General features: G+C 42.3%; 1 protein-coding gene and 1 non-coding gene across 9 annotated transcripts in view; both read right to left on the bottom strand.

Annotated features, from left to right (window-relative positions):
• The window catches only part of HNRNPD (heterogeneous nuclear ribonucleoprotein D), a 19118-nt gene extending 3118 nt beyond the window's left edge, over positions 1 to 16000 (bottom strand). For 2 of the 8 annotated variants that reach the window (XR_009245854.1, XM_004590607.4), the window contains exons 1-5: positions 15408 to 15999; positions 13619 to 13675; positions 2674 to 2842; positions 1640 to 1801; positions 263 to 394 (exon numbers count right to left, since the gene is read on the bottom strand). Coding sequence is in view for 6 of the 8 variants with exons in the window: in XM_004590607.4 (XP_004590664.2) it covers positions 263 to 394; positions 1640 to 1801; positions 2674 to 2842; positions 13619 to 13675; positions 15408 to 15658 (771 nt within the window). In the remaining 2 variants the exon portion in view is untranslated. Of the gene's footprint in view, positions 1 to 262; positions 395 to 1639; positions 1802 to 2673; positions 2843 to 4873; positions 4998 to 12963; positions 13038 to 13618; positions 13676 to 15407 lie in introns of those variants that run through there. The other 6 variants (XR_009245855.1, XM_004590606.4, XM_058667160.1 and 3 more) reach the window with 6 other exon arrangements.
• A 1487-nt stretch (positions 16001 to 17487) lies between these two features.
• Positions 17488 to 17651, bottom strand: LOC118759076 (U1 spliceosomal RNA). The gene has a single exon (XR_004995975.2). It is a non-coding gene; the product is annotated as a U1 spliceosomal RNA (small nuclear RNA).
• Between the last annotated feature and the right edge of the window lie 2934 nt (positions 17652 to 20585).

Raw genomic sequence — 20585 nt, 5'->3', positions numbered from 1 at the left:
TATCTGCCACACATACTTACTTTCACCTGTCAGGTCCTTTAAAACATTTCTGGATAAAAGCCAAGAAAAAATCCATTTGAAAAGTAACAATTATCTCCCTCTCTGTCCCCCCCCCCCAAAAGAACAAATATGATCAACAACAATGATAAAGAACCAAAGAGATAATTTTTTAAAGTGTAAACAGGGAAACTGAAGCCTTTGCACAAAGCTGAACCATTCAGTTATACTAGCTAGTTTTCTCCACAAGAATTGTTTCACTTACTTTACTAAGACCAACGTTATGGTACTTCTTTTCCATTATCTTCTTAACTGGTTCTTCTTCTTTAAAGGTAATAAAGCAGAATCCACGCCTCTTATTGGTCTTGTTGTCCATGGGGAGCTCTATCGATTCCACCTGATACAAAAAAAAATTTTGATGTGCACTTCATTATCATTAAAAGCACAGGCTTAAACACAAAAAACACGTGAGGAAACATTCGGTCATCACCTCTGCTATGTCTTTCTCTCCAACCATTTATGATAGCGCATGCTCATCTCACATAAGACTGCACGCTGCCATGACTATTCCAATGTCATGTGCTCTAGTAAATGTTTAAGAGAGGGCTCGGCAGCGTGGCCTAGTGGCTGGGGCCCTCGCCTTGATCCCATATGGCTGCTGGTTCTAATCCCGGCAGCTCCACTTCCTCTCTATCTCTCCTCCTCTCAGTATATCTGACTTTGTAATAAAAATAAAATAAATCTTTAAAAAAAAAAAAATGTTTAAGAGAGACATACACACTTTGTGGGTCATATTTCAGTTCAGCATATATTCTCTCAAAAACAAGGTAAGGCTGTCCGTAGGCTTTTTCTAAACAGGGCCACCACTTTGCCACCTAAACTCTGAACACATAAAAGGAACCTGTATCTATTTCACTTAGCCCATGGCTGATGTGATTAAATTTGCACTTAAGCACCTGCTCTGTTAAAAACACTGCGCCCAAGTCTTAATTCATTCCTTTCCACAAACGTATCTTAGCTCAATCTGCATCTCTTCCTGATACATTGTTTCTAATCATCTGGGAAAATCTTTCAGAATGCTTGTTGGCATCATCTTTCATAAGACTCTATGCCCAGCATATGAGTTCAGTAAGTGTTCACTACGAAAAACACTATCATCTGAGTGCAATGGCTCCACAGACCGTTCCTCCATGTGCCAATGCCAGCATCCCACATGGGTGCCAGTTCATATCCCAGCTGCTCCACTTCTGATCCAGCTCGCTGCTTAGGGATGGGGAAAGCAGTGGACAGTTCAAATGCTTGGCCCCCTACACCCATATGGGAGACGCAGAAGCAGCTCCTAGCTCTGGACTGGCTCAGCTTCAGCCACTGCAGTAATTTAGGAAGTAAATCAGAAGAGACAAGATAGCTCCTTCATCCTCTATGTAAAACTGCCTTTTCAAATTAAAAACATTTTCAAAACAGGAAAAACAGTCAACTGATATTCAAAACCCTGCTAATAATTATTTTCAAACATCCTTACTCCAAAACCAGTCACATAATCTACTTAAAACATGGTGAAAACTCAAGTGATTTGAGTCTGCTTAACGTGACAATCACATTCACACCCAATTACAACCGGATCAGAACATTTATAACATACCTCACCAAAACCCCCAAAGTACTCTCTTATTTTCTCTTCAGGTGTATCTGGAGAAAGGCCACCAACAAAAATTTTTTTAACAGGTTCTTTTGTTTTCATGGCTTTGGCCCTTTTAGGGTCAATCACTTTTCCATTCAATTTATGTTCTTTCTGATCCATCACCTAAAGAAACCAGAGTTTTTAACTTTTAAATATGCATAACTTAATTAAGAATATTAACTTAAATCTTACATATACCTAAAGCAAAGCACAAATTGTCAAGTCATGTGGAGATATGGTAAGTGCTAATGTCACGTTTTACCAGTATTAAAATATAAAGGTCAGGCCCAGCATCATAGTGTAGTGGCTAAAGTCCTCGCCTTGCACACGCCGGGATCCCATATGGGCGCCAGCTCTAATCCCGGCAGCTCCACTTCCCATCCAGCTCCCTGCTTGTGGCCTGGGAAAGCAGTCAAGGACGGCCCAAAGCCTTGGGACCCTGCACCCGTGTGGGATTCCCGGAAGAAGCTCCTGGCTTTGGATTGGCTCAGCTCCAGCTGCTACGGCCACTTAAGGAGTGAACCATCGGACAGAAGATCTTCCTGTCTCTCCTCCTCTCTCTATATCTGCCTTTCCAACAAAAAATAAACAAATCTTTAAAAATTTTAAAAATCTAAAGGTCAATAAAATTGGAAGAGTATAGCCAATTATTACTAGACAATCATTTCCAATAACTGGCAGGGACATAACAAATATGATTATTAAATTCCCCTTAGCCCAGGACCAAAATTATGAAGTCAGTAAAAACTCAACTCAACAAAATTTCAAAATATCTTCTAACCAGGTGTCTTTAAGTATCTGTATTTTTAAATTAATTTATCAAAGCCTGACACACGTAACATTCAGTAAAAATTGTTGAACCCCCTTCTCTTTATACAATTGATTTGGGGAAGAACTATATTTCTTCCTGTATTTGTAAAAGGGGAACCATAATGAGCAAACTCCTTCCAACTATTCGTGTTTTAGTATTTTGTATAGAATATATAACACGCTACCTTATCTACACTCTCCGACTCTTTAAATAGCACAAAGCCAAAACCCCTTGATCGCCCTGTGATAGGATCTAACTTCAGAGTGCAGTCTACAACTTCACCAAATTTGGAAAAGTAGTCCTTCAGATCTTTCTTTGTAGTGTCCCAGCTAAGGCCTCCTATAAACATTTTCCTGTAAAGACAAAAAGCAGTATTAATATACTAAGAAAAATTTAACTTTGTCTTAAGCTTTATCTATTAACATTAACACACCTTTTTCTCTTTTGCACCAATTTACTGGGAAGTTTATCATTAAAATTTCCCTTATCAAGAGGCATCCAATCCCAGATACAAGTTTTGCTTTTCACTGCTGCTCTTGAATAATTACGGAATAGAGTGCAAGCAGGAATTAATCTTTCCACTCGCTAAAGGTAAGTATGTACCCAAAGGCAAAATTGCACATTAACTTTTGATTAACATACATTAAATACTGTCAGCCATAGTTTCAAATCTTTCTTCCAAACTTATCAAAGGCTAGGCCATCCCAATGATCGCAGCAACCAGCACCCTGTCAATGCTAAAGTGCTTCACCTTTCAACAGTTTTCATTAACAAAGCTCTTAGCACAGAAAATGGAGAAGTCTTGTCTCACAAATAGTGAACCAACTTCTTGATGTGCTAAGGCGAAAGTGGCCAGGCAGATAATTAAGTGAAAATAACCCAATGAAAAGCACAGTCTATTCTACAGATTTATTTACAGTAGAACCTCAGTTAACCAGCAATAAAAAATTTTAAGCCACCAGGACAAAACCAAAGACACACAGTAAAACAAAATATTTTCAGGGTCGTAACATTTTTGCAGCAAAATCTGTGCAAATTCAAATCTGGAAACTGATCCTTTTTACAACTGCTCCCTTCAAAAACAAACTGATCTATGCCACCCTCCCTTTAAAGAAACAAGACCGGAAGTTTATATTTGAAGTATAAACTGTCAGAATTTGTTATTTGAGAATTAAGTATTTCACCATGGGGGGGAGGAAATCATATTTGCTCAAGGTTTTCTTTTCGTTGTAACTGGGTGGTCAAGCCTAGGATGGGGAAATGCTACTCTCAGTTCCAGGAAAGACATTATAAAACCTCTCCATCTTGTGGGCTTCTGAGATACTGCCACTAAGGTTCATCCTCACTCTCCCCAAAGATGCCCGATTAACTGAGGTGATACTGATGTGTTTACTATTTTACTTTTAATACCTAGATTTAAGACTCTCAGCCCAGTCTTACCTGAAGTGTATACTGGCCTTCCCATTTCAGGTCAGGGTTTAGACATAGACATGTATTCTAAAGTGAACCATTTGTTTCTTTGGTTTTTTCTTTTTTCAGTTTTTTGGACTTCTCAAATAAAATTCCCACACATAAATTAGCACTTTCAATCCTTTTGGCATTTTATAATAGTGTAACAAAAACACCCATAATGTTGTGTAGGTATTTTAGATATTTGTTATTACATGGAAAAAATCTTTGAGGCATTTTTCTTTCATTAAAATGTAATGTACAATCCTTATTTGTGCAATTCACTTTAAGGATCTTGTTTTTAATCTAAAGATCCAGAGTACTTCCTTCACAGATGAAAATTCTTTACCAACATTAATTCTTTTAAGATGAAGAGATTGTCATCTTTTTAAATTTGAGACAGAACTATAAAAAACAATGCGCTCTTGATAAATTCTAGAACGGAAACAAGCGTCCATCAGTAAAGTTTGAAATGATTTCAGCCTGAAGAGAACAGAGCTGCACACAAAAGCCTTATTGTAAATAACTTAAGCTAAACAAAATCAAAAAGTTTGGTCTATTAATCAGGTATCAAGACAGAACTTGCTTTATTTCACCAAACCAGTACTGGTATTGGGAAAGTATCCTGGATTGTCAATGTGCTTCAAAGATAAAAGTCAATTTTCTTATACATAAACTCACCAAATTGGTCAGTATTCTCTAAACACACTACCCTTTGGAGTTAAAAGGGTTCCCCCTAGAGACATTTCTTCCTACATAACCAACTCTATTTATCTAGAATATTAACTATTCTGGTTAATGATACTTCTACATATATCATGCAATGATTATCTGTTCTCAAAAAAAAAAAAAGAAAGAAAAAATTAGAGCATAATACATGGCAGAACTTCAGCTACCCAGTACCCTCCAACAGAATAAGGAGCCAAGAATTCCACCTTCCTTGGGGCCGGCGTTAGGGCGCAGTGGGGTCAAGTTGCAGCCTGCGATGCTGGCATCCCATATGGACGCTGGTTCCAGTCCTGGCTGTTCCACCTCCCATCCAGCTCACTGCTAATGCGCCTGGGAAAGAGCACAAGATGGCCCAAGTGGTTGGGCCCCTGCCAACTTTGTGGGAGACCCAGATGGAGTTCCAGGCTCCTGGCTCCAACATGGCCCAGCCTGGCTTGTCGTGGCCATTTGGGAAGAGAACCAGCTGATGGGAAGATTCTTTTCTCTCCATCCATAACTCTTTAAAATATTTTTTTTTTAAAAAAAGGAAAAGAATTCCACCTTCCTTAAAGGGTTCCTTAATCCTGCCCAGTTATTTAACCTTCAACTATTCGTAGTGATTTTTTTCCTATAACATCTCATATTCTTCTGCCTTCATAATAAAAATATTACAATTATGATATAACATTCTAAGGGTCAGTCATTAATATATCATAACTGTTGTAGAATGCCTGTAGGGTCCTCTAAAATTAGCAATTACATCAAGTCATCTCATTTCCTTACTGCTTTTTACAAGCTGTATTTTTCATTTCTGCCAGGTTAACCACCAGGCATCGTTTTAAAATGTCTACTTTCCCACTTTACATGGAAAGTAGCCAGCTCCCAACTTTACATAAAGTCAGTAGTTTCTAAGTAGCCACGTAAGTGGCTCTTCTTTGAAACAATGTGTTAATTTTCTGGCAGGCCCACCACCCAAAAAACACACTTAACTTTTTTTTCCTACTCTAATTAAAAACAACTGCTGGACATTATATCCACCAGACACCTGAATATGCTACAATGATCACAAACTACTATACCAAGTCCATTTCACTTATACTCAATGGAACATATTAAATCCACTTCTTTATTCTGCAGGCACAGCAAGCAGTAACTGTATCACAAAAGGTTTACCTCAATCATGAAAAAATGAGCTCTCCTTCCTGAGGACATGGCAGAAGGTAATACCAACTTCAATATCTGTACTTATAAAACTCTATCTTGCTTAAAGCACCACATCTGTCCAGATTATCTCTGCCATCTTAACCACAAAGATTGATTTTCAAGCTGCTGCCATTCCTACAGAGGTATACTTTAACACGTAGTAGTGATGGAACTCTAGAAAACAATAAAAGCAGCCAAGATAAAACTACTAAAATTTGTTCAAGTAACAACAAAAATGGCCCAAAAAGCTACAACGTAAGTTTAAAATCTGATCCTGGCCCAAGCATCTGGCACAGCAGCTGAGATCTGACCTGGGACAATACCTTCACCCTGTATTACAGTGTGCAGGTCCAAGGCCTGAGCTGGCTGTGAACGTCACTAACAACAACCCCCCACGCTCTGCAAGAAGCAGCAGTTAGGTCCCTGGTATCACGTGGGAAGCCTGGATTAAGTTCTGGGCTCCTAGCTTCTGCTGGCTGTTCTGTACATGTGAGGAATGAACCAGAAAATCAAAGATCTCTTCCCCTTCCTGACTTGCCTTGCAAGTAAAATGAATTTTTAAAAACATTTACATTATAAATTGGTCTTAAGTTATTGTAAGAGAATCAATAATCCCCATTTATCTACAATAGTGGTAACGTTTAATTTCTCAATCCTACCTATGAAGTCTCTGCTTTCAGAGGCTGATATTACAGGGATGAAAGCAAATGGTAAGCATAAAGGTAAGCGACTGTGTAGAAGCAACTATTCAAATGGTATGTGGGTCATTCAGCACCTTGGGCTGTGTTGTGCGACAACTTACTACCCTTCAGCACAAGGTCAGAGGCAGGAAAGCCAAACTGCCTACAAAGCTGTCGACCCCCAAATCAAACCATAAAGCTCCAACCCTGTCTCCCCATTTGTAAACAGCAGACTTCAGATATCCACAGGGAGAAGTAAATCCCACTGCTACACTTAAAGTGCACAGAACAGAGCCCCACACATCCTAAGTACTTAATTAAGTTATTTCAAAGGGGCAAAACATAATCTAAATAAAGCAACCGTTCATTTACTCAACGACTTAAGTTTTTAATTACATCGGAGTGATGGACGGTGGCGGGCACTGTGCTTACTAGTAGTACATGTAGGAGCCTGGACTGGGAATGCCTCAAAGTTTTTTTTAGGGGGATTCCCCTGAACAAAATGGAGGAATCAAAGCATTAATCAAAAAAAGATGGAAAATGGAGTAGATGAATCAACCACCTCAGCTTTATGCTTGCAGCGGAAAACTGGACAAGGGGAAACCCTAAGACGGACTATGTCAATCAGTGGACTCTGCACCAGCCTCATCATACCTGGACTGTTGCTGATGATATGTTGGAGCTTCTAATTGATTGAGGTGACGCTCTGCTGGCTCTGCCTACAAACCTGAGAGGGCCTCCCTAAGAGGCCGTTGAACTTGAACTGGACAAGTGGGATGCTGGACTCTGTATGGTGTAAACTTTTAATTAGGGAATCTCAACGGAACTTGAGCTGTGGTTATGCATCAAGGTGAAGGAATTCATGATGGGGGAAGGGTTTGGGGTGAAGGGGGGGAATCCCAGTCATGTAATGCAATGTAATTAATGAATAAATGAATATTAAAGAAAAAAAAAAAAGAAAAAAAAAGTTTTTAATTACACAAGTTACACAAGCTTTCCAATATGAAAGGGAAGAGAAAAAAGTTTTCTGAGTTTTACATAAATGTATCTTACAATTATTTCCAACGCTACAGTCTCCAAGTAGCCCAGAAATTTAAAAATATCCCATGAAAAAAATAGACCGGCAATCAAACAATCATTTGCCTAAGGCCCTTTAAATGTTAACTTCTAAAATCATCCTGACAACTTCACTAAACTACATAAATACGAATCACTCTAGTAAAAAAGAAAACAAAAAACTTAAAACACAGAGGAATGTTAATAGAAAATATTCCAACTTAAAAATCCAGTCGGGGCCTGTACTGTGGTGGGACAAATTAAGCTACAGTCCGCAACACCATACCCCATATGGATGACAAGTTCAAGTTCCCACTGCTCTACTTGAGAGGGAACTGACAACCTGAGCCAGCAGCAAACAGCCAAAGTGTCTGGGTGTCAGAATGGAGGTGAGGCTCTTTCCTGGCCTTAGTCTGCCCCATCTCCGGCCACTGCGGCCACAGGGGGTGAACCAGCAGATGAAGTCTGTTCCTGTCTCCCTTTCCCCCTCCACAATTCTGCCTTTCAAATAAGTGAATATTCTGGAGAAAAAATGGCTTTATCACTATAGTTTAACTTATTTTTCTTAAGTCTACTGAAGTTACCAGGTTTAATGTTCAAAGTCAATAATTATTTCATTTTAAGATACTTTCCTGGGCCTGGTGCAAAGGCTCAACCAGCTAAAATCTTGCCTTGCAAGCGCCAGGACCCTTTATGGGTGCCAGTTCATGTCTTACCTGCTCCACTTTCCTTCTGGCTCCCTGCTCATGGCCTGGGAAGGCAGCAGAGGATGCCACAAAACCTTGGGTCCCTGCACCCAATGGAAGACCTGGAAGAAGCTCCTAGCTCCTGACTCCTGGCTTTGGATCAGCTCAGCTCAAGCCCTTGCGTTCACTTAAGCAGTAAACCAGAGGATGGAGGATCTATCTCTCCTCTCTATGAAAATCTTCCCTTCCAATAAAAGTAACTAAGTGATATTTTCCCACTTTCAAAACAACACTTTACTGGAGGCAAAAGAATAAACATTACACTTCCAATTCTGGAATTGAAACCAAAAACGTGTTACTATTGAAACAATTCCTAACATCTTACCATACACATGTGGCTTAATAACAACTTCTAATAACAAGTTCTGACAGTTTAAAAAATGGCAACAGAATGTCAACCTGTAACTCCTTCAAGCACATAGCAAAACTGGCCAGTCACCAGGGTAAATGGCCAAGGTGATGTGTTTGGGCAAACACATCATTAATCCTTATTTAAATTACTTCCTAAGTATCCCATTATTACAATTATTCTTCTAAAACTCAAAAATGACAAATATATTGAAATCTCACTAGCACATAAGAAATAAATCAGTTGTCTATGGTACTTCCAAGTAGCTATCATCAAACAGTTTGGAGCGGCTTCAGAATTCGCATAAAAACCACTCTTATCTGGTATATAATCTGCACAACTACTTTTAATCACTTAAAACTAAAAATAATACTAAAGTTAGCCAATAAAATTCTCCACACAAAAACTTCATCAATAAATTCTAAATTTCTATTACCATTTTCCCTGGATTTCTTTTTTTATGGTGTAAAACACTTTATTTACATGGCCTCATTCAATCTTCATGTAATCCTATAAGGTATCAAAACTGCTTGCTCTTACAGTGTATATTCAGACACTGAATCTAAGAGGTTAAGTAACTTATCCAAGCATACATAACCTGGAAATGGCAAAGTTCATCCGTGACACAATATTATTGGTCTGCCTGCTTTCTATTGGTCTGCCTACATCTCTTCAACCTAGTTGTCTCACAGACTACTTCTGTGAAAGAGGAAAACCTGAATTACACTTTCTTACTTTAAAGGAGTCACACTACTATCTCTCTGCCTTATGAATAAAACCATTTTCCCTGGCCTTCTACATACACTGATATTTTTCAAGGTAAATGAGAAAAAAAAATCTCATTCAAGACTAACAATGGATGAAATCTCTTTAAAGCAAGATTAATTCTTATATATTAAACTTCATTACTTATACTTTACAATGAACCTATGAACAAATGAAACATAGGGCAAGCACTTTGGTGCAGTGGGTTACACCAACACCTGTGGCACTGATATCACCCCTGCTAGTTCAAGTCTCAGCCACTGACTCCCAGTCCAGCTCACTCTAACACACCGGAGGAAGCGGAGGATGATGGAGCAGCAGAGTGCCCATCACGCACACAGGAGACCCGGAGAGTTCCAGAGCTCCACGCTCCTGGCTTCAGCCTGGCACAGTTCCAGCCTCTGAGGCCTTTTGGGAAGAGAACCAGCAGGCAGAAGATCTTTCTCTCCCTGTCACTCTGCCTTTCAAATGTTAAAAAACAAAACAAAAAAACCCGCACAAGTTTGAAAACAATAAGATTTTAAAAATACTTTAAATTCAAACCAACATTTTTTTTCATTACAAGGAAGCAGATATTAAAAATTTTAACATTCTAAATAAACTCAATCCACTTTCTACTTTCTAAGGTAAACTCCCATTTATCTAGCAGATAAGGAATGGTGCTTCCTTCAAAGCGTGAATATTCTGGTTAACTGAGATCACTACACAATCACAATTTCATGAAGCTTTCTAACAGAAATCGAGATTTTGGGGTTTTTTTGATGAATTTTCACCCTTTTTCAGCGCTTGAAAATATTACTTTTCAATGGCACAAGGAGAAACCTACATGAGATTCATTCCATGACACTGTCTGTTGGCTGCCTTTTAAATATTTCACAAGAGGGAAGGGCTAGGTTTCCGGGCCGTCTGCGCCTTTTGCAAATGTGAAGATAAGCAGCAGTTGACAGCACATTACGCACTGCTTAAACTCATGACCAACCACACGCTGCCAGTAAATTTGAGTCCTCCCTCCCACCTCCAGACAATCTTAAATACCTAGCACCAATACATGATTTAACACTCCAGAAACTAAAACATGCTTACCTTTACTCCACAAGAGTAAATCACTGGCAATCAACTATTAGGACAGCAGATAATACAAGCTATGAAAGCAGGTTATGTAGGCATCTTCCTGTGGTGAGCATTGTATCCAACACGGATCAGCAAACCAGGTTATAAACACGTTTTACCTGAGACCACACTGTTGAAAACGGAAATACCACAAACAGATTCCATGTTTCCAGCACCCAGTTCAGGGCTCTAGCTACCAAAACACTGAAGCAAAATTAATGTCACATCAAACTTGGGACAAACAGACGTTACATTTCACTCCATTTGTCAATCTGCACACACACTGAAGTGCACATAGCCTTTCAGTGGAATGGGGAAAAATGTTACTCTATTTCTTCTTTAATGTTTTAAAACACGGCATGTATTGTCATTTGAAGGATGAACCTAAGCATCCTTCATGGGGGCCATGAATCACTAAAACCGGAAAACGTTTTCACCATAGGGCAGCCTTGGAGTCCCCAAGGAAAGCACACACTACGTTTACAGAAGGGATCACAAGGCCTGAGAAAGGAACATAGGGTTAAAGCATGTATGCTTGCTTATCTGAGAAAACAACACTGAAAAACTTAAATGTCATCTCCAATTTCGAGCTTAAAAAGTCAGAATTTTACTTTCATAATAAACAATTTGAAATGTAAACAAAACTATTCCTTTAAATAGTCATCCTAAGATTAGGGACTTAGGACATGACGTTCCACAATTTTAACCCAGGAAACTGGGCAAAAGTTCCAAAGAATGCTAACATCAAGTCCCATACCTACACAGGTCTCAACTTTACACTTAACTGAACCAAAGGCCAGTAAATTTAGCGACTGCTCAGAACTGTTCTACAAAAAAACCTATGTTCAAACTGTCCTAGGAGGATTAATATTACCAATGTGGATCTCAACTATTCAGAACAATAACGTGAGCCCAATTGCCTTAAAACTAGACAGGTAACAACCTATAGCAGAACTCACAAAATACACATATCCTAGTACTATATATCACACTGCTGTGCTTTGGCTGAACTGTGAGGAATTATTTGGCTTCCTACCCAGTCCAGCAGGAACATCAACATAATCTACTCCTTGCTAAAAGCTGAAAGCTAGCACAACATTCTGACTTTGCACTGATCTCCCCCTGGGGAGCTGCTACACAGTCTCGTATAGTGTGCCAGACACTATGTAAGTTTAAAGTACCTACCCCAAAAGAACTGCAGCACTGCAGAGGACAGAATGAGGCCACACCATAAAGCAAAATGGGAAGAAACGCCAATGCAACTGCTCTTAAGTAAAAACTAGGAACGTTAACACTGGAAAGATTAAAGCAAGGTGAATGCAAGAAGACATTTTACTATAGAATGCCCAATTAGCCTCAATCCCCACAGCCAACTGCAGAAACATTCACTACAAGTGTAGCGAAGACGTACTAACAGTTCTGCATTTGTTTCTGTAAAAGGCAAAGAAACAAAAACTAGATCCACAACAAACTGACTTTTAAACCCTTTTTAGAACGAAAGTATAACCATTTCTAAGAATAGAAACTGGATTTCTAAGAACACATGTATGCGGAACTGTGTAAAACAAATCAAATTCAGATGCTCTTATATTTAAGAATTCTTATATGAAGACTATAAAACTTGCCCAGTACCCTTCAACGTGGGAGACAAGAAAGGAAACAAAATGACAAGTAGACACCAAAAAGTTCAAATGTCTTCAGAACTTCTTGTTCATAAGCAAAACCCTTATTTTACAATTGTAATATGCTTGACTTTAAGTCAAATTCAGTAAAATCTTAGGTGGTGACAAAGCTAGCTATAATTCAGTGTTCATTTGCCATAAACATGTAGCCCATTTTTCCTAAGAAGTCACCCAAAGAGTTGTAAACTATGTAACTTTATTTAGTGGGGCAAGCATAATTCTGTCAAAACACTGTCTTTCAAACCTAGTCTATGGTCATTCATATGAAATTACTAGTTAACGAAAACTGGTCATAATCTTCAATGTGTCACCATTATCTAACAATAAAACTGATCGATGTCAAGTTGTTACCAAGTAGGGGGAATATATTCATATTATTCATCCATATATTTTTATTCTGTATGTTTAATTCGAATGCCACTTTCATATTCTTTTTTGCTTTTTTTGATTTTCGTTTAGCCTACTGTTTCTACTCTTCCCCCACCCCCCATACTGGACAGATTTTGTGTAATACACAAATGCTGTGTAAAATTTAAATGTTATCCAAATGGGTCCTTAAAACAGGACATAGTCTGTGCAAAGAAATAGCAACTGTCTACAAACCCCAGGCCTCCTCATCTCCAGAGGCGGCAATCCAAACTCATGGAAAACTCAAATATCCCAAAGGTATTAGACTGACATTTAGGAGGGGGAAAGGCAGGATAAAAAGAACAATACTCAACCTACCAGCCTCCAAAGAGAAGTCATGCAATTGTGAATACATGTCAACCAACTGTAATTAACATTCCAGCCAAATCACACTGAAAATAAAAAATCTGGTAAGAGCTGTAGTGGAAAGCCACACTGGCCCACCTCTGACAGTACACAGCCAATGGTCATTAAGTGAATAGTACAAATAGGGCGGTAACGAGACAAACATTTTTATGTTAACACAGTGCTAGTTCAATGGTTTTACTTCTGACAGCTCCAAATATTTTAGTATAGCATGCAAGATATTTGAAGTACACAATATTTTATAGCAAGGGAGTCTTCATATTTAGCATTAAATTTAATTCCCCAAGTTTTTCAACAAAAACAAATCAAATGGGAAATTACATTAAATTTTTCTCTTCTCCAGATATAGACACAAATACTAAACATATTTAGCATAAAGTGGTCACGCTTCAATCATGCACTGCCCAACAGCAAACACCGCGTTAATGGCATCAACATTGCCCAAAGATTATGCACGATGCTGAAAAGCTTTTATACCCCAGGTACAAGACAGCCTACAGTAATGTCTAGAATTTCCTGGGGATCAATGGGCAACTAACCAGTATACAGATTCCGTATGTTATTACTGAAATCGTTATAATACAGAAATAAAATTTAAAAGTTTTACCATTCTTCCCGCTGTGCCGTCGCTGCTTCAGTGTGTCGTGGGGAGGAGTTTGAATGGCTAGGGAATTAACAACCGGTACAGCAACCAATCAAAATGCTAGTTTTAGCTTTTGGCATTGTAAGGGTTAAAAACTTTTCATTCATCTACACTTCAACAGTAGATAACTACTGTTCGGTGATCGGAAAACTCGGGGCTAACAGAAAACCTGTCTCAAATATTTTAAGTTATGCAATCATTCTGGTGCCTCTGTCCAAACAATTCACAAAGTAAAAACCAAAATGTTACAGGCTTGAATTTCCAAATATTTAACATATTCCTTTCTCCAACTAGGTTAACACAGAATTCAAGCTTTGTGTAACTGGAAAAAGCTCATCACCCCTTCCACCTGCACTCCCCCGCCCCCCAGCCAGCCCAAGCAGCAAACCAGCCTGACAAACTGGCCTGGGCTGGGATTATCACAATCTATATTCCAAAGCGCCTCGTCCCCTTCCCTCCCCCATCCCCGCTGCTGTCCCCCACCGAAGGAAACCCTGTTTTCACGGGCTAAAACGGTGTCTTGGTGCCTTTACCTTCCCACCAACACCTCTCGCCTGGCCAAAGTGAGACACACACATTCCCTATTACAAAAGCACTGACCCAGGATCAGCAGCCAGTTCGGGAAGAAGAACGCCCAACCACAACCCGATTCAGTCCCTCCTAACTCCTGCACTAGGCTCCCGATCCCAAGGGCTGCGTTCCAACCCATCACATGCAGCTTTAGGTAGTACAGTCAGAACCGTTACGCCAAACAGAGAAAGCAAGTTTGTACTGAACGCGCCCCCTCCCCCCCCCCAAAAAAATCCCACAGCACAATACAGGATGTGTTCAGTTTATGAGAGGGCCAGTGGGTAGGCCTTTTACAGGGAGAGGAATCCGCAGACCAAAAAAAAAAAAAAAAAGCTGACCTGGGCACCAGAAAATAAACAAGGATAACAGGGGGAAAAAAAAAAGAGCGAACTGCACCAAATCGATAAGAACCATCGGGAAACCCGAGCGCAAGGCACGAAATGGGTGCGCGCTCAGAACCCCGGCGGGGGCCGGGGCAGGGAGCAGGAGCTCCGGGTCAAGCGCAGGCCCTGCCGCTGCTGCCCAGGAACTTGGCACGGCCGAGGCCCACAGCACCAGAGCCGGGCGGCGCCCTGGGCCGAAGGGGAATCCGCGGGTCGACGGCCCACGAACAAGCCCCCAGCCCAAACTTCCTCCACGGGCTGGAGAAAGCTCGGCCTGGAAGCCGCGGGAGCGGGCACGTCCCCCAAAACGTGAGCTCACAGACAATCGGGGCGACACGGGGGCACCCAGGAAGGCGGGCAGGCCTGGCACTTTTGGGGAAAAAAAACGAGGGGAACAGGTAGCCACAGGAGAAGGGGGGGCGTCCAAAACAGACCAAAAAAAAGGGAAAGATGCCCATCAAGACGAGAAAAAACAAAAATCCTGGCGGTTCCGTGGGTGGAAGGCGACCCACGACCAAGGGAGGACAGGAGGGCGGGCCGGCGAGCTGCACGGTGACGGCTAAAGGTGGCAACGTGTGTGTGCGCGATGGGAGAGGGGAGGGAGGCGGCGGCAGCCGGAGACGGAGGGGGTGAAAAAGGGGGTGTCCCTGGGATCCCCAAGGCACGACCGGAGCGCGGAGGCTGCAGGGCTGGCCTGGCCGACGGGCGAGAGCGGGAACGAGGCCTAGAAGGCGGGGAGCGGGGCATGGGGGGAGGGGGCCTACTCGGGCCTCACTATCCCGGGCCGCCCCCTTACTCACCCTTCGTCCTCCTCGTTCTTACTGGCGTCGATCTTGGCCCCCTCGGACTCGACGCTGCCTCCTTCGGTGCCTCCGGCCGCTGTGCCGCCCCCGGTCCCGGCTCCGCTTCCCGCCGCCGCCGCCGCTGCCCCCTGCGCCGCCGCCGCCGCCGCCGCCACCATGGCTCCCTCCTGCTCGCCCGCCGAGCCGCCTACCGCCGCCGCCGCCGTGGCCGCCTCCGCCCCGTCCCCGCCGAACTGCTCCTCCGACATGCTGCTCCTGCCTCCGCCGCCGACACGACACCCGCCGCCGAGAACCGAAACTAGCAGCAAAGTAAGCCCCGTCGCCGCCGGCCGCGCGCCCGCTCAGCCTCGCCGAGCACACAGAGACGGTGCGCGCCTGCCTCCTCCGAAGGCTCCGGTGCCGCTCCCTGGCCTGCCCGCCTCACCTCCCACTTTCACGCGGAGCGCACTCCCGCTCTCTCCCGGCTGCACTTTATAAAAAAAAAAAAAAAAAAAAAAATTGAAGAAACAGCGGCGGCCACTCTCGCCTCCTCGCTTTAATGGCGCCGCCGCGGACCACCTAAAATGGCCGACGGAAGAACGGCGCGTCCCGGTCACGTGACACGGAGCGCGCCCTTGGCGCCTCCTCCGCCCCCTTCACTGCTAGGCTTTTTTTTTTTTTTTTCTCTGTTCCTTTTTTTCCCTCCTCCATCCCCGGGCCCGCCCTCTCGCTCCCTTTTATACCTTCGTCGCACGCGCCTCGCCAGGCTTTTAAAAGGAAACGGAAGTGGCGTGGGTCCAGGCGGCCGCGCGGGGACCACCAAAAACGTGGAACGCGGTACGGGAGGGACACACAAAGGGGTTCCTTCATCGGTTCTCCGCCGCGCCGAGTGCTTCTGGGCTCCCCGAAGCTGGACGGGCAGTGGCCACATCGCGTCCGGGTGTGCGGGGCACTTGACGCAAAGACGACTGTGTGAGCCTCATGCCCGGGCCGCACGCACCTGCACCGGCTGCTGCCGTCGGCTGCCGCCGCCCGGGTCCAGGGACACTGAGCTTTCCGCCCTACAGCCGCTGTTCTCCGGAGCCGCTGAGGACTCAAGAATATTTTTGTCTTTTAAAAGACGCCCTTCAGTGAACATTTTGTTTGCCCTTGCCTGCTTGTCTCCTGGAGTGTGTATCAGGATTGTTTTTGCTTTGCCCGTGTTCATTGCAAAATCTGAAAACCTACCGCGACTAGCTGTAGAAAATAGTATTCAATGAAGAATTCACTTCACGTTTTCTGTTCAGTCTCTGTATTAAAGTGTACGAGTAGAACTGCTGTGAATCATCTTCACGAGTTTTGTTGAGGTGGTGGTGTTTTTTTTAAAGACACCGTTAAACGTTTCATTCAGGGTACCAGCAAAATTAATCTCTAATAGACCTATTGGAAATTCCAAGTGCCTGGGCCAAGAACCAGATTGTTCACACTTTAGGATTTGCCGCTGCCTGCCATCTGTTTTCTCTAGAAGGAAGTGAAGCTTCCAGGAACTTCTGAAGTCAACAAAGACTTTTGTTCAGTATATGTCCAGCGGCTGAAAAAATGAAAAGTTTGCAAAATACAGCCAGCAGGTTGAGAGGTTGAATATTTGTGTTCTAGTATGTAGTTAAGTGAATTGGTATTAATTTTACATCACCCATAAATCTAAAGAAGGGTTTAAAACTGATGGGATTTGAGTTGAACTTTCGTTGCAGAAGAACCCATACTCAAGACTGTAGCTCAGGTTCTGGAAACATCTGAACACCAAGCCTCCTGATGAAGCAGCTCACAAATGCAGTGCCAGTGAAGTCTATCTGAAGGTGGTAATGACTTGGATGTTTCTTTCCGTCTGCCAAAATATTCACCAAGGAACCTACAGATGGGAGCTGCCTGCCTGTCAAATACATGCATAGATACATAAACAAACAAATAAATATGGGCTTGCATCCCATATCACAGTCTCTGGAGTTCCCTCCTACTCTAGCCCTGCCCTGCCCGTTGCAGGCATTTGGGGATGTGAAGGAGCCAATGGAAGCTCTCTGTCTCTGTCTTTCTGCCTTTTAGCAAAGTTGGGTTTTGGGGAGGGGGGGAAGTGTGAACACAGTCCCCCACTATCACAGATTACAGCAGTCCAATTTTCCACATTTGGGGAAATCGCAGGGGTCAGCACATCCCAAGTGCAATGGGTGAGCCTCGCCCTGGGAAAATCACCTGTGGGATCATAGTATCTCCCCTGAAGATAACTGTAGTTTCTTTTGAAATACTGTCAAACTTGAAAAAGTATCTCAAAAGTATCTGTTTGTTTTCGCATTAGCCACTTAGTTTCAAGCAAACCAGAGAATTCAGCCACTCTTCTGCCTGTCATCTCACTTCATCTCAAGCTTAAAAAATACCTCTCTAGAGCCTGCTTTTTGGCACAGTAGGTTAGGCCCCACTTGTGACACCAGCATTCCGTGTCACAGTCTACTGGCAACCTGGCTGCCCTGCTTCAAATCCAGCTCTTGACAAAGCAGTGGGAGATGCCCATATACGTGGGTGTCTTACCCACCTAAGAAGTGGGTGAAGGGAAGTTCTGGACTCCTGGCTTCTACCAGGTTGTAGCCATTTGGGAAGTGAACCAGTAGCTGGAAGATCTGTCTTGCACTCTGTTACTCTGCCAAAATGCAAAAATATTTCACACATTCATAGCAAGATTTTAATGTTAAATGGCTAGAGATGCTGGTTGACCTGGCCCAAATGACTCAAGAAAGCCACATCTCCAGGACATCAAAAAGTACAGTGTTATGAGGCTCCCAGAATGTTTCAGGTAATACACAGAAACACTGCATCTTCAGTGAATTCAGTCAATACTGGAGGACTTTGTAAAAAGGCAAAGGAAAATTCACTTACAAGTTGAACTGAAAATACTTTCAGCTGCAATGAGAAGCATACGCGTAAGTCAACGAGTCAGTGTTGACCTGCTACATGCAGCCTACAGAGTCTGGGATTTGTATACCAGTTAGCAGTCTGGAATAAACTGACAAACAGCAGGAAGAACCCATTTCCTGAGGTCAAATAGCCTTTTCCCCACCTAGACCCATTTGTCCACTTGAATAACATACTTAGTAGGCACTATGTTGAATAAGTAGTTTGTGAATCTGGGTATGGTGACCAATTTCCCCTATGGTAAACGTTTCTCTGTCATCACTCTTGGCTATCAGAAAGCTCTTACCTGACTTATAAAATGGAAGCCCCATTAGCTATCAGTCAGACTGCATTTCAGCAACCAAGTGTATCCACTGTAGAGTCTTGAGTTACACTTAACCATGTGGTTGTCAAAAAAAGGTGCCTTCAGGACCAGTTAAAGAAAACCTAACTTGAAAAGAATTCAACAATAAGGGAAATTAATCAACTGAAATCAGACAAACTTATGAAACTGCTTACCTTCACCATTTGAATATCTCAACACTTCAAGGTTTAGCTGTCCAACTCAACTTTTCCTATAAATCTGCTGCTTTTGCCTTCCTCTTCTCAGTAAATGACATCACCACCTGCTCTTGTGCTCTTAACAAAAAACAGCATCATTTGCAATATCTCCCTCACCCACACAATCACCAACTCTTTCTACCTCCAAAATAAGTATTCATCAAATTACTTCTTAGACCATAAATACTGGAGTAATTTGTACATAATCACTTTCTACCCTCTAATGTGTTTATGGCATGAGTATATTTCTGGTGCTAGGAATGTAAGTTGCTAAACAAATAAGTTCTCTGGTCTCATGACCAATAAAGGAATCACAAAATAAGTAGATAATACATTTTTAAGCTGTAACAGAAAGAAAAAGAGTAAGGTACTATAAACAAATGTATAGTATTCTATAATCAGAGAAGAAGAAGTAACTAAATAAAAGCCTGAAGAAAATAAGGGGGAAAACCATGCACAACTTACAGAAGGGTTGCAAGGCAAAGGTTATATCTGGAAGGAGTGTGCTTGGTACTGACAATGAACAATGGAGGCCAGTGTGAGAAAGAAGGAAGTGCAGTAGATCAAACGTGAGGATTATCCAGGAACGAAATGACTGTAGTTAGCACCTGACTTAAAAAAAATTTTTTTTGTTTTACTTTCATTTGAAAGACAGAATTATAAATGAGAGACAAACAGAGGTCTTCTATCTGCTGGTTTACTCCTCAAGTAATTGAAATCTGAAACCAGGAGTTTCTTGGGATCTCCTGTCGCTGTCCTGCAGCAATGGACTTGGTGCACGGAGCCAATAATAACACGCATGGACTACTGACTGATGATCAATAGCCAAAACTTATTAGGGGCAACAGACTTTATACAACGTGGGTCATACAGGATTAGGGTAGAGATACTTAGCTCATCAACAAACCCATCAACTGTTTCTATGCCTTTGTTTGGAAGTCCTTTTGTCTTGTATATTACTTTCCACTCAATTGTTCTTTTTTTTTTTTTTTAATTTTATTTTATTTTTTTATTATTGTATTGTTGTTGACAATCTTTACATAGTTAATTACAGTTAAAGGAAAAAGAAAAAGAAAAAAGAAAAAAGGAAAAAAAAGGTTCAGGGGGATAGGAAAGTGGGCAATGCCATTATGCCCATATTGTTTCCATCCTGCATCTGAGGTAAAGGGGGACATTGAGGGAGAAGCCCCACCCGGTTTCCCGCCCACCCCAAGTCCAGGATATGGGGCATGCTCCGAGATATGTGCCCAAGTGGTGTTAATAGTTCTCTAGTTATGAATCGCTGCCCGTTTCGCTCGATGAGGTCGTCCACTGATTGATATGGTCCATCATAAAGTCTCCGTTTGCCCCATAATTTGCTGCCAACATATAGCTGAGATGAATGACTGTCCCGTTCTGTCTTCTGTCTTTCCTTGGTTAGAGTTCTGAGTCCAGCAGTTCGATTGGGGAGATCTGCTACACATACTGGCAAACCAGGGTGGGGGGCGGGCTTGGTGGGGGTTAATGTGGGTCGCCCCGACTAGGCTGCAGCTCCCACTGGTTGATGTAAGGGCCGAACCAGACTGGACTGCAACACCCATTGGTTCCAGTGCAACTCGGGACTGAAAACAGAACCAACACAGCAATTGCAACCACCAGCTGATCGGGCTGATGGACTGTGCCGGGCCCTGTGCTCGCTAGAACATACAAAAAACTAATCTGGGAATACCTCAAAGT

The sequence above is a fragment of the Ochotona princeps genome, chromosome 7 (assembly GCF_030435755.1).
Source record: "Ochotona princeps isolate mOchPri1 chromosome 7, mOchPri1.hap1, whole genome shotgun sequence".
In the NCBI taxonomy this organism is placed as follows: Eukaryota; Metazoa; Chordata; class Mammalia; order Lagomorpha; family Ochotonidae; genus Ochotona; species Ochotona princeps.
The sequence above is the reverse complement of the archived record's forward strand: the minus strand, read 5'-3'. Positions and strand labels throughout refer to the sequence as shown.